The sequence below is a fragment of the Daucus carota genome, chromosome 1, assembly GCF_001625215.2.
Source record: "Daucus carota subsp. sativus chromosome 1, DH1 v3.0, whole genome shotgun sequence".
In the NCBI taxonomy this organism is placed as follows: domain Eukaryota; kingdom Viridiplantae; phylum Streptophyta; class Magnoliopsida; order Apiales; family Apiaceae; genus Daucus; species Daucus carota.
The window spans coordinates 39168807-39182442 of NC_030381.2; the positions used below are offsets into that span (position 1 = coordinate 39168807).

At 32.2% G+C, this 13636-nt stretch overlaps 2 protein-coding genes across 10 annotated transcripts; both read right to left on the bottom strand.

Annotated features, from left to right (window-relative positions):
• Positions 1-406: 406 nt before the first annotated feature.
• Positions 407-3774, bottom strand: LOC108215648 (transcription factor MYB1). The gene is made up of 3 exons (XM_017388181.2): positions 3186-3774; positions 2935-3064; positions 407-1496 (listed from the first exon to the last, which is right to left on the bottom strand). Exons 1-3 carry the CDS (start codon positions 3316-3318, stop codon positions 683-685), a joined length of 1077 nt encoding a protein of 358 aa, XP_017243670.1. The 5' UTR covers positions 3319-3774; the 3' UTR covers positions 407-682.
• A 5294-nt stretch (positions 3775-9068) lies between these two features.
• LOC108205372 (ABC transporter G family member 48-like) lies at positions 9069-13342 on the bottom strand. Of its 9 annotated transcripts, none has more exons than XR_010286528.1 (8): positions 12858-13326; positions 12598-12718; positions 12203-12251; positions 11866-11984; positions 11672-11782; positions 11513-11604; positions 9705-10922; positions 9069-9529 (listed from the first exon to the last, which is right to left on the bottom strand). XR_010286528.1 is itself a non-coding variant. In XM_064083418.1 (8 exons), the coding sequence occupies exons 2-5, from the start codon at positions 12694-12696 to the stop codon at positions 11871-11873; spliced, it is 285 nt and encodes a 94-aa protein (XP_063939488.1). In that variant the 5' UTR covers positions 12697-12718; positions 12862-13342; the 3' UTR covers positions 9069-9529; positions 9705-11578; positions 11672-11782; positions 11866-11870. The 9 variants fall into 9 exon arrangements, 3 of the variants coding, with proteins under 3 accessions (XP_063939488.1, XP_063939491.1, XP_063939485.1); XR_010286527.1 differs by having other exon boundaries at positions 9705-11092; positions 12858-13325; XR_001803947.2 differs by having other exon boundaries at positions 11513-11578; positions 12858-13324.
• Positions 13343-13636: the final 294 nt, after the last annotated feature.

The window sequence follows — 13636 nt, forward strand, 5'->3', positions numbered from 1 at the left end:
TATTCTTTATTATTTTGTTTTAAATTCATAAAGTATTTATAATATTAATTAAATTAAGCAAATAGATGCTAATTAAAATTTCATATGATTCTCTTATCATATTAAATTAATTTACATTATATACTCCCTTGGGTCGTTAACTTTCTACACGTAATTTAAAATTCATAAAAAAACATTTTTCATTAATATTTCTTACATTTTTTTGTAAATAAAAACTTTTGATTTATATTGCTGTTCTGAAAGAATTCGAAAGACAATAATAAAAGTAGATTTTTTATGCGCCTAAAATTTTAATAAGTAAGAAGTATAATTAATTTCAGCTTGCATTATCAAAATTTTCAAGCATGAAACAGGTTAGTTCTATTGGACGAGTCAAACCACTACTATCAGACTTGAGTTTACCCAATCCAACCAAACATCTAATAACTATTATTCATTATAATTCATTATCTCCTTAATACACAAGATAGAACACCTAACTACAACCTAATTACTCCAACTTTAGTAGTAGTAATTACTGTCTTCACATACACAAACCAAATTAAAGTGGAATCCTAGTTCCACTTAATGCATGCAATGCAACAAGATCAGGGACTAACAGTGTCTTAATTGTAGTAACTAATTAGCCAATGTTCCCTGACCTAGAGATGTACGTAACTGCTAATATTAATTAACAACATGATTAAGAGAACAGCCATTCAACTATTGCATCCTGTTTGTGATCACCATCATCACCTTTATCACAACTAGTCTCCCACAGACCAGAAAACAGCTTCTCATCTTCACTATCCCATAAATTCTGGTCTTCAAATCCGCCGTCCCAATCCATGTTGCCGCCGCAGTCCCACCCCAGAACATCTAATTCACCGTTCTTCAGGTCATACTTCTCGCCTTCTGGCATCAAACTCGGATTAGGCATGATTGTATTACCATCATCCATAAGCCAATTTTCCACGTCAGCATTACTAAGTAACAATTCACCATTCGGATCTCCTACTGGCACCTGGTTTAGGGTTTGTAAATTAAGGTCCGCTTCGAGACCTTGATCAGATACTATGTCATCAAGAAAAGAGCTGAGGAAGATATCATCCATAGTTTCCTTATCTTCAGGAATATCCAAATTAATCATGCTGCTCATGACATCTTCCTCCAAGGCCGGTGTCGCGGGCATAATTACTAAACTTCCACCATTACCAAGATCCCGACTAGAAGTAGCCGATTCCGGGGATTTATCCACCACTTTCTGATCAGGAGAATTATCAGGAACTTTGGTGTCCTTCTTGGTGATAGATTTACGTGTTCTCTTGACTGGTGGCTTGGGAGCCACATCAGTGGTCCTGGACTTGGGCACTGGCTGGTCCACAACAACTGGTTCGTGGTTCAATTGTTGAATAATCTTTCGAAACTTGTAAATTTGTCTGCTCAAATGCGAGTTCCAGTAATTTTTAATCTCGTTGTCTGTTCTACCGGGTAGGTGACTTGCAATTAAGCACCACCTAAAACAAATGTCACGGACAATCATCAATCATGCATATATCTTTATGGAGAAAAAGAGGTGTATAATTAACGTTGTACACTGTGCTACCTTATCATGTTCGTCCTTTCAAAGGTAAGGAGAGAACTTGGTGCCACCTATATTCTAGTACGACTTTATTCAATTGCTTAACGGACAGGATTTGACATTTTTATTTATGTATACAGAAATTAGAAGGAAAAATACTATACATTCGCTGTTTAAACAGAGGAAACCAATTATTGATGTATAGAGATAGTCGTGTGTTGATAGTAAGAATCCTGGCTAATTTCTGAATTCGTGTGCTTGACCTTTTCTTAAAAAGAATGGATGGAGCCAGCAATTTGATATACAATATAAGAACACGAATATAAAAAGATAACATGAAAAATATGGATATGAGTTCACATTTTCAATACACGAAGATGGATTTGAAATAAGATGACTAAATTTAATTTGAGATATGTATATACATGACAACACAAACACATAAATGCACGAAATATATAAATTTATATATATATATATATTATATATATACATATATATGATATAATATATAAATAACCATTATTCATTATATATTTATAAAGAATATATCCAAACATATGTATTATATATAAGTATATATATTCTTGATACATAAATGTAAATATATATTATATTTTTCAATTATATATATAACATGATATTATAGAACATATGATGATACATATATGTACTTATCATTCAAAATTGAAAACCACAAAACACGATTCTACCTTCATGTAATTATCAATAGTCAATTACATACCGTACGTCATCGATTCTTTACTAGAGGAATATCAGCTTCAAGTAATTATTAGTGGTCAATTATATGCGGTCATCGATTCCTTCCCAAAGGAATTGATGACTTTGATTCATCGTCATTATTTTCTTTCTAAATATTTTTAACTAAGTAAAATTAAGAATAATCATCTTTAAAAATAAATTAAATGATCGATCATGAATCAGGTATGATTATAAAATCAATCAAACAACCCCAAATAGTACCGTAACGAGAATCAATCCGGTGCATCTCCATCAGTCACAAAAGTAATAAATTCTGGTTGGAAGTACAATTGGAGCTGGGGACAAAATTAGCATATTTTAAATTTACTGTTTTTTCCTACAACCAATTACGGAAATCGAAAAATCCACACTCACCTCAGAGGACTTGCATGTGAGTTTTAACTTCTACTTTTCGAAAAAAGTTCGTAAATACATCAACTTGAAGCTAATTAGAATCATAACCGACGCTGACTGAAGTAGAAGTCGTATTTTGCTAGGTAAAAAATAGATGTAGTCGTAAAGTTCATATTTAACTTTTCTAAGAAAAACAGACCAGTAAAACAACAGAAAGAAACACAAAACTGAGTCATTGATCAGAGTCAAAGACTGACCTATTTCCCAAAGATGAATGAAGCTTGATAATTGTTTCATCTTCGTCCGAAGAGAATTTGCCTCTCTTCAAGTCTGATTTCAAATAGTTGACCCATCTCAGTCTGCAGCTCTTCCCACACCTCAGCAAACCTTCATAACATCAACACACACATTACCATCATTTCCGCCACGTCTGAACAATCCCACAAAATCACACACAAAAACACAAACTATATATATCTCAAATGTAAATTTAAGTCACAAAATTTACCAGCATTCTTGGGCAATGATCTCCACGAGCCCTCACCGTTAGCCTGAATATACTTCGTCAAAATGTCATCTTCTTCAGCCGTCCATCTCCCTCTGTTGAGTCCCACCTTTTCACAGCACGGCGCTCTCCCCATCTTTTATTTAATCTCAAATTTCGACGGAGTCCAGATTTTTTTAAAATGCACTAGAATCGAATTCGATCTAATAGAATCGAACATAAAATATTTTGTTAATACTGAACGAGAGCTATCTACTTTTATACAGCATGTAAACAAATTGACTAGCCAAAAGAAGAAGTTGAAGCTAGGCGACAAGCAGAAACCTACAAATGTATGTAACTGTACTTGTTCAAGTTACGAAAGATGTACAGAGATTTAAGAATAGATTTGTGCGTATATATAAGAGCACAAGAGCGAGCTGGGTGAATTGAATTGAAGTGTGTCGTCACTAAGGAGTACTGAGGTTGGTGAAATGAAGTAAAAGCGAAGAGAGTGACACGGGTACTTTAAAATATCAAGGCCCTTGTCGTGGCTTCTCCACCGTCGAGAGCTATTGACGGGGCATCCATGTCCACGTTCATATTTCACATATATATGTTTTCTCGTCACTCCCACCTTTTTCTGTTTTCATACAGATTTTTACGAAAGTCTTCGTACATCAGCCAGCGGCCTCGTTACTCTATTAATCTATAGACTACAACGGACGGCTAATTGATACTCAATTTGAGTGGTCAAAATCGACATGTAAAAAGAGACGGCTGCATGCACAAGACTTAATATAAAATTTTATAATAATATATAATACTTGAATGAGATGTTTTAATTGTTATTATTTATATGTTAAACTCATTTTATAAAAAAGTTTGTACCCAATTTTAGTGTTATAAAGTATTTTTTATAATCAATTTCAATTACATTTTGTTTTAAATTTGTCATACATTTTGAGAATTTTCAGGTGGATTGACAAATAAATGAAATTATTCGAAAATTTAACTTAAAGATAATAAATTTAACTATGAGATTAAGTTAGCAAATATATGAGTTAAAAAGTCAAACATCCATACAAAACAGATATATTAGTCAATAATTTTTAATTATATTCTTGAAAAGTAATCAAATTCTATTAAAATTTCGCTTGAATTCGAAAATTAACTAAATAAAAAATGTATGATTTGAAGTTGCAGTGCGTGTCTTCTCAGTTTCTGAGGATTGGCCGACTCTCATTTAGGGTACGTCAGTGGTATGTGTAAGGTGCACATAGTATTCAGAAGTTCTCCTGTTCATTTTGTTTTTGGTTTAGCGTCATAACTCTTGGCCACTTTACTAGTATAGACTGTGTTAATATTTTTTTTTGTTAACAGAATTATGTGACTTTAATTTATAAAAAAGTTAATAAAAATAATAATTTTACTTTAAATGATAAAACATTTAAATATGCCCACTATTGATTTTCTAATGAGTATTATTTTGACTCGTATTTCTTAAAAGTAAATCCCGCCTAAATACGTATATCAATAACCATAAACATATTTAAGACATACAATGTATTATTGTACATGAAGACTGAAGTCCTTTAATTAAAAAATCTATATATTAATTTTGTAAGTAAACAACGTACGTCAATAAAACTAAAATTAAAGTCAGTGTGGTACACGTACAACTGTACAAATGTCTTAAGGTCACGGTTAAGGTCATGGGAGCCGTGGGCCTTGTGGAGGGAACAAAATAAGAAGAAGAGTCTTGGTACAAAGTAATCTTTCATGTTTCCGTAGGCCATAGTGTTGCTTCAATTCGGCGGTTATAACTATAGGAGTACTGTTTACTCATCTACATTAACATAATTAATTACTAATACAGGACTGTGTTAAATACCTTCATAACATTCTTAAATTCAATAATTTAAACGTTGGAGGATTAAGTATCTATTCACATTAATGACTTCATTTACTCAATAATCTGTGTCAAGAAATATCACCAGATAAGTTAGATCCTGAGAACCAAGAACGAAATGAATCATGGATCAAATATGTTTGATTTATTATATTTTTATAAAAAATAAATCTTTTTGGTAATTAAAAACTTATTTCTTTAAATAAGAAATATTAAGCACCCTTTAATTAATAAAATATAAAATAATATATAAGTGTGAGATTTTTGCAAAACAAATCTTTGTTTACTTTAAATAATATTAACACATCCAATTCTTTTTATCCCAAATAACTCATCTTGATTTGTGGATAACCTGCGGATAACCTGCAGATATCTCTCATTTTTCCTATCTTCTTTCACTGCATATCTGAAATCTTGAATCCCATATTTACATTTTGAAAACGGCATACTGTGGTGTCAATAAGGATACATGATAAATAGGCTCAAATCCCAATTTGGAATATACGGTTGGACTGTCTAAGGATTAAACCTATGCTTTTATGGCTTTATACAGCACTTTGAAGTTTTGATAGGAGGCGGCTAACTACTTGTCTACTTGATCCATCACACTGCAAAAAGTGCTTATGTGTAGCCATTCGTGGCACTCGGACTTCCATGCAAAGTTCAATGGTTTTGAATCTCGAAACGTATACCACACATGTACTAGGACTCGTCTTCATGCATAGTCACGTATTTTGGGGTGTTTTTTTCCGATATTTATCTAGATTTATCTGGACTTTCGCATGACCTCGACTTGTGTCAATATGTCATTGTTTTGATTGTTTTATTTCCCGAAGTGTCTGCCTAAACGTTGAGTCCTTTCTTTGCTTGTATTGCTTGTGAAATTGAACAATATGAGCTCCTTATGAATTTATGATAGTTACTAGCACACCAAATATATTAATGAGTCCTTTTATGAGTATAACTAAGGGTGCATGATTTCTTTATGCTGCGTGCCCATGCCATTGTTTAGTATGCTTGTGAACTAGAAAGAGCGGTTGATCGTAAACTCATAAATGAGAAGAGCGGGTATAAAATTGATTTATTATATTCTTTTTGTAGTATTCATATGAAACTAAAGTGATATTCAAAATTATTGTTTTATTAGAAAAACACGGGTAAAACATGTATTGTTGAGAAAAGTTGATTTGAATTTATTAAACACTTTTTCATAATTTTTTTAAAAAAAATACTTTTATTACCTGCAAGGCTGCAACACTAGTATCAAACCGGGTCATATTCATGTTCACGTTCCTGAGATTTTTAAAGGATACAATGGGAAAAAAAATAAAATATCAAAAATAAATTCTTCTTTTTCTCCTTCTTCGAGAATCACGAGCACCCACAAAACTGATTTTTTTTTTTTTTAATACATTCTCTCCTCTTTTTCTTAGTGTTGTTTCTTCTATTTTTCTTAATTTCTACACTACAAAAAAAACTTTTTAAAATTGATCGATTCAAGAAAAGTTTTGGGATAAAATCGAACAACTTCATTCAGGCGAACATGAGTTTTGCTGAGTTGATAGGAGTATGGCTGTACTATTAGTAGGAATTATGGTCGGTTTTAAAATTGAAGATCATCTATTACGAGTCGTTAGTCTTGTTTAAACTCGAGTTAAGTTGTGAATAAATCTGACCAACTAATTATAATCACCCGGCTATTATGGTCAATCTTGTACGGTTTGAATTAAATCTAGGACAAATTGACTATTATATTATAATTGATCACGCATGTTCAATTTTGTTTATCAATAGTTTTGACTAGTCGGCTAAAAATATAATTGATCATAATTCCGTCGATTATATATACACATAACACTCAGTGTTCAGTGAAGCGGTTGGATTTACTGCTTGATCTTTTTCTCAAACCTAAAGCCGGTCAATATAATGATTTATTTTATATATAAATATTATCGATTTAGCTAAACATGTGCCTAAAACTAATCATCGTCGTCGATCATGTGAACTTTGATATTTTTTTGTTATAACCGATCAACGCTGACAGTTGAATTTTTTGTGGTTTCTAGTGTACAGTATACTACATTTCTCTGGCTCCAAAATGATAGGGCCCTGGTCCGAAGCGATAACTTCATTCCATGGGCTTGTGCCACTAAGATTGCTGTAATTCTTCATTTCAAATTAATGCTCATAAAGTCGGTTTGATGAAAATATCATCTAGCAAATTTTAATTAATTAATTAATAATTATTTTGGTCGAGTTTGATAAACAGATTTTAGATTGGGTTCTTTTGAATGTATTGTAATGTCGTTGACCGCGCAACACAGGTTAAATTTGTATTAATATGATATTGCTTGTTCAATATAATGATTAAGTTTGCATGTATTTATATATGTGTTTTTCTCAAAAGGTTTCTACATAATGAAATTGTTTGGATACTTATATTGAAGATATTTTTTTTTCCCGATATGAGACTTGAATTGACCCTATTCAATAATCTCTCTTCAATTCAAAAATCATCCAAAAACCTTCCCATATCAAAAAATTAGCACCCATAATTTTAGGATCAACTTCTTACTCATCGGTTTTGATACTACTTATTGGGTCGGCTCTTAGGTTGTGCAACACTCGTCAACTTTATATTAGTATGATATTGTACATTCTGGGCTATGGCTAAATCCCAGATTTATTATCGGGGTACTCTCAAAAGGCCTCCTACTCATACTAATGGAGTTATTACTTATTTGCCTGACAAATTTTATTTATCTTTGCATTTTGAAACTTGGGTTACACTCACTCAATAGTAATAATAATGAAACTAGTAATTTTGCCCGCTACGCATGGGCGTTAATTTTCAAAAATTCCATATTCCATTTAAAATAATAATTTTGTAAATAAAATTTTAACAAATTATCTCGCCACGATTTCCTTCATTTTTTAAACATACTATTTATTTTGTCATACTTTACTTACATCTCAATCAAACATAATTTTGAAAAATAAAGTTTCATCTTATGAGAAATATAAGAAATACTCTCGGTATTTTTATAAAAAATATGCTCACTATGTTGTTCTACTTTATTACATTTTCTTGTGAAAAATCTCTTTGAATTTTATATGATTTAAATTTTTGAAAAATAACAATTTTATTGTATCAAAACACATCTGACATTACTTTCGTAAATTTATTTGTATCTATCAATTACTCCCACCATCCCATTTTAAAAAAATATGTCATGTTTTGACTTTAAGCGGTCAAATTAACCAATTTTTGACCAAGTATAAAAAATAAATTCGTTATTATTTTAAAAAACTAAAAATTATGTTTTATAATATATTGTATGTACTTTATGATAACATTTTTTTTTTCTTTTGAAATTTGGTCAATTTGACTATTCAAAAGTCAAATAGGACACTTAAAATGAGATGGAGGGAGTATTAATTATGAATCTCCATTTTATATCCAATTTTTTCTTTTCACACTCTCTTTATATTTCTTTTTTATAACTCAAAGTCCTCCATAAAATAAGAAAATCGGGTCGAATCAAAAATTAATATTCACTTAATACAGTTTTAATGTTCAAGTGTAGGAAGCTTCACTTTAGATTTGAACAAGTCAAAAATGTTATATAATGTATTATTGTTATATTTTAAATTTTAAATATTAAATATTCTCTTCATTTCATTACAATTTATTTACATATCAATCAAAAATAATTTTTTAAGGGTAGGTTCTCTTTTAAGAGAAATATTCATTTTTCTTTGTGGTATTTTCCCTCCGAATTCTTAATTTTTAAATTTTTTTGTAAAGGTAATAAACTTTTGCTAAAAAAAAAAAATGAATGTTGGCTTAAAGTTCCCCGTACATGTACGTGTGTCCCAAAACTAAATATCCAAGAAGAGCAACTAATATTTGTGTCTGTCTTTGTATCTGTCTATGGTAAGAAAATCAATGTCAGCTTGGAACCAATAACAAATGGTCCTATTGCAAGTAACAATGCTTAATTTAGGGTATGCTCTGAAATATATTGAAATGCTGCTACTGTAGTCTGTAGACACCATAGAATCCCAATGGACCAATTTGGTTAAAAAAATCTCTCTTCTAGGCTTGTTCTGTAAAGAGTAAAATGCCTGACATGTTTTAGTGACCAGATGCACAGGAAAGACAATAAGAACAAACCTATCCAAACACATACATGCATACATATGTGAGTAAGTGTGTACTGTGTACATTAGTCTACCAGCTTGTTGTCTGTTAGGAAGTTGCAAGTAACGGCAAAGTATCCAGCTATCATTGGTAGTCCTCAGAGAGCACTCTGTACTTTTTATGAATGGGCGCTGGTGTCGCGTTTCATAGAAACCCATCAGTCTTGCAATGACACTGGGTGTCTCTTCTTTGGTTTCCATAGCTTTTCACAAGCTTTTAATTAGTTGCCTCCAGAAAAATTAAACTCAAACACTGCACAGATAAGGAATGCAATCCTGTAAGCTCATTAAACATACAGAGAAGAACTATAAACATACTAAACCAAATTCAACATTATCTCTTATGTTAAATGAGAAACAGAAACAGAAACACATTTGGTTTATTCAAATTTATAATTCAAAACAGTAATCAGTAATACCCCGATTACCTTGTCATCCTCCACTGTACAATCATTGCTTCTTGAAATAAAACGTATAGTCTAAAATCTTTCAATGTGCCCAAGCCCTCCATTCCTTAATATATCAATTCAGATCAGACAGGACAAAAAGATAAGCACCACGTAAAATAAAGTATATAGAGGCCATCTTAGTTTCATATTTAGCAAATATTCACAAATGGAAATCTCTTCCACCCTACTCCAATAGGCCAAACTTTCCAGCTCAAACTACCATCTATAATCGCCTTACTTTTCGTTCTTTGTTTATCAGAACTCAAGCAAGCAATTGCCACCCAGGGTATAACATATTAACATAACAGAACGCTCTTACCAACTGTGCTCAAAACCCAATCCTAAAATTATTATTTCGTAATGAGCCTTTCAATCCATTTTTGATCTATAAAAGCGCAAAACCTGTAAAAATTATAAATTTTAACATCTAATAAGCAAGCATGATATGTTCCATGTTAATCAAATAACTGAAAATACAAAAAGCAAATCCAAGACACTCTCATAAGATTTCAATTCGTCCATATGGAGACATTTTTCAAATTATATATCTAAAACGTGGACATTTTTCAGTCCAATAGCATAACGACACTCCTGTTACAGAACAGAGCAACAAATGCTAAGTTAAAAAAGCAAACCTTCAAGGCAAGATCAAAAAGACGTACAACTATATTTACATCGAAGTTTATTTTATATATAACCGCATTTTAAATAAATGTAAAAATCTTACTCTCTTCTATTCTCAGCATTCAAGTTACCTTTGGACTTTGGAGTCTCCAAGTACAAAAAACTGATGGTAGTGAACCAATGCACTGATTTGAATTAGTCTTAATTGATTGAACTTGGTAGGCTGGCAGGTTGGTCTATTTGCTCATATGCTCCCCAATCTTTGAAACGGCTTTATTTGCAGCATCGAGCTTGGACTTGATCTCCTCAGCATTTTCACCACCTATTGCTGTCCTCAAGCTCGACACAGCAGTCTCAATCTCTGTAACCACCTCTGATGGTATCCTATCCTTGTACTCGCCCAAGCTCTTTTCGATGCTATATATAGCTGTGTCAGCACTATTTATGAGGTCAATCAATTCTTTCCTCTCCTGATGTATTTGAGAATGTAAATCTGCTTCCCTGACCATATTCTTCAGAAAGCCCCCCAGATGATTTTATCGTAATCTGCTGCTCTTTTCCAGTTGCCTTATCCTTTGCAGAAACAGTAACATACCATTGGCATCAATATCAAATGTCACTTCAACTTGTGACAATCCTCTGGGTGCAGGTGGTAGACCCGAGAGTTCTTATTTTGTATGATGGTTTCACTCAAAAAAGTGCTTCCACTACAATGTTTTACCACGTGGAACAATGTTTTTCCACTCCACATGAATTGATGAACATAAATCAATATAATTTTTCAGAATTAAAATTTAAAATTAAATTCGTATTTATATGTCTCACAAAATAAAGTAAAGTTGATATAGTAAAATTATATTTTCACAACATTTATTATGATTATATAAAATTATATATTATATTGTTAAAAAAAATATTATAAGATCATTGAGTAAATATATACAATACATTTTTATGCAACATTGAACAATCATCAAACAGTAACATAAGCATTTTCGATGAATTTCTGATTTGCAGATCAATGAATAAGAGTCCCAAAATAGCCTTTTAAAAGACTACTGAGAACTTATTCAAAAAAAAAAAAGACTACTGAGAAACTTAGCAGGAGAGAAAAGACAACAGTCAGTGAAACTCATACAAAAAATAATCAAGAGAGAACTCACCTTAACACGGAGTTCCTTCACTGGATGAGGAGTCAATAAAGCTCGTATCGTCGTAGCAATAGGTCCCTATAAAAGAATCCACATTTAGTTCCCTGACATGTGGCATCCATCAGCAACTTTAAAACTTAACTACATACAATTACAATTTAAGTTAAATACCTGCAAACCGCAGACAACTATCTGGTCACCTTCATGAAGGACACCATTGACCAACACCACATCAATTGTAGTTCGGTGACCTTCAATGACCTTAACCTCCAAAACGGTGAACTGACAAAACAATTCAAAACATTTTCAGACATGAACAGTTAAAATCTTTTGAGAACTGAGCAGAAACTAACGAAGAAAGTTACCTGCACTACATCACTTTATGAAATGATAGGTAAGCTTTGGAAAATTCCTGGGCTGTAACATATCTGTAAGGTTCATCCTTATGCAGCCAACATTGCTTCTGATCATGTTTTGATGTTACCTACAAAACATATTAGATTATGTTCCGTAAAACTCATTTTGTACGTGCCCTTGAAAATATATCTTATATAAAAAAGGTACACTTACTTCTTGCAAGAAGTCTGCGACACCTTTCCTCTCAAGACATTTAAAACCCATTGATTCAAAAAACTCAAGCACATTTTACCAAAACATTATCTTTCCCAAAACTTATAAACAGCACATAATCATGATTAGTACCTGTCCAAAGCTTTTCTCTTTTAATAATTTCTTCAGAGAAGTCTCCAACCTGCAAAAACAGAAAGAAGACATGTGTCAAATAAAGCATCACATAAACTATGTGTTCTTAATCAACATATCTTTCTATAACTCAAAGTCTAAAATTTAGAAAAAAACAGCTTTGAGTTTCTCCTAGAACTTATATCAAATAGTTGGGCTGCACTAATAAAACACAAGCATCCATCTTAAAAACAAACTCACTATATATCAAACAACATATATCTCAAGCGGTGAAACTGAAACTAAAAAAAAAAAAGGCAAAACAAATAAAATTTTGAGCAAAATACTAACAAATATACAGTAAATGTAATTAAAGAAAATAGAATTAAGAAATGGAGAGGGGTTAGAGAGATTACCAGCTCCGGCGAGAGAGAGATTAAATTGGAGAATCTTGAAACCCTAGAAAAAGGGGAACACGATAGAGAGAGAAGAAGCACAAATCGTATCTCTTCCATTAGAAGATCACTACTCACTCCCCTGTAACACACAAAAATTCACAGAATTAGTACATAAATTGAGAAAAAGAACAACCTAAATCAATAAAAGAACAAACAGCTGCAACATCAAAACACAAATATCTGCAAGAAAAAAACATATATGTGCCGGAGTCAATTACCTGCCTCAATGGTCAATTACATATATATTAGAAAAGAGGGACATGGTAAGGGGGAGAGAGAGAGTCGGACGGAAACACACGAAGAAACGGAAAGAGAGTGTAGAGAAAGCCGGGGGAGAGAGAGATAGACAGAGGGAGGAAGAGAGAGATTCGGGTAGAGGGAGAGAGAGAGAGAGAGAGGGACATATGATACATGGAGCAAACGGCTGTGTGAGGCTAGAGAGAAAAGAAATATATCTGAGTGAGTTTGAATTCAAATTCAAAATATAACATGATAGAAAGCAACGACGTGATATGAATTTGAATTTTGAAATTGAAATCAGCAGAAATAAGAGTTTTATGATGATACTTGCACAAAAAGAAGCTGCAGTTTTGTTTGTTTTTTGAAATAGTGAAGAAGAGATGGAAGGCGTAAAGGTTTGAGTTGGACCATGCTTGGATTGCTACTGTATCCATTCTATTTTAGTGAAATAAAGAAAATGAGAGTACGCGAATATCGAGAAAATTGCACGCGGGATGGTGGAAATCAACGAACCATGCGGCATCTTTTGTCTTTTATTAATATTTAATTTAATGAAATATAGATTTTAGAAGTATTTAAAACATATCATTCTAGCAAGTTGGAATGGCATTTTATGTAATTAAGCATCAACTCTTGGGGTAGGGGGTGTAAAAAAGACTTCCAAAAGGCAACAGGATTTATAATCTAAAGGATAAAGGATAAAGGATGAGTGATCATACAAAAATTCATGAAATAAAAGATAATATGAAAAAATAAT

What these genes read in the sequence shown, in the direction of transcription:
- LOC108215648 (XM_017388181.2), bottom strand. Translation starts at nt 3,318, where the DNA reads ATGGGGAGAGCGCCGTGCTGTGAAAAGGTGGGACTCAACAGAGGGAGA. An exon ending in ATCATTGCCCAAGAATGCTG is followed by an intron (nt 3,065 to 3,185) that starts GTAAATTTTGTG and finishes GATGTTATGAAG; the next exon opens with GTTTGCTGAGGTGTGGGAAG. An exon ending in CATTCATCTTTGGGAAATAG is followed by an intron (nt 1,497 to 2,934) that starts GTCAGTCTTTGA and finishes CATTTGTTTTAG; the next exon opens with GTGGTGCTTAATTGCAAGTC.
- LOC108205372 (XM_064083418.1), bottom strand. Translation starts at nt 12,696, where the DNA reads ATGGAAGAGATACGATTTGTGCTTCTTCTCTCTCTATCGTGTTCCCCT. An exon ending in AAGAGAAAAGCTTTGGACAG is followed by an intron (nt 12,094 to 12,202) that starts GTACTAATCATG and finishes TTGAGAGGAAAG; the next exon opens with GTGTCGCAGACTTCTTGCAA. An exon ending in TCGCAGACTTCTTGCAAGAA is followed by an intron (nt 11,985 to 12,070) that starts GTAAGTGTACCT and finishes TATGTTTTGTAG; the next exon opens with GTAACATCAAAACATGATCA.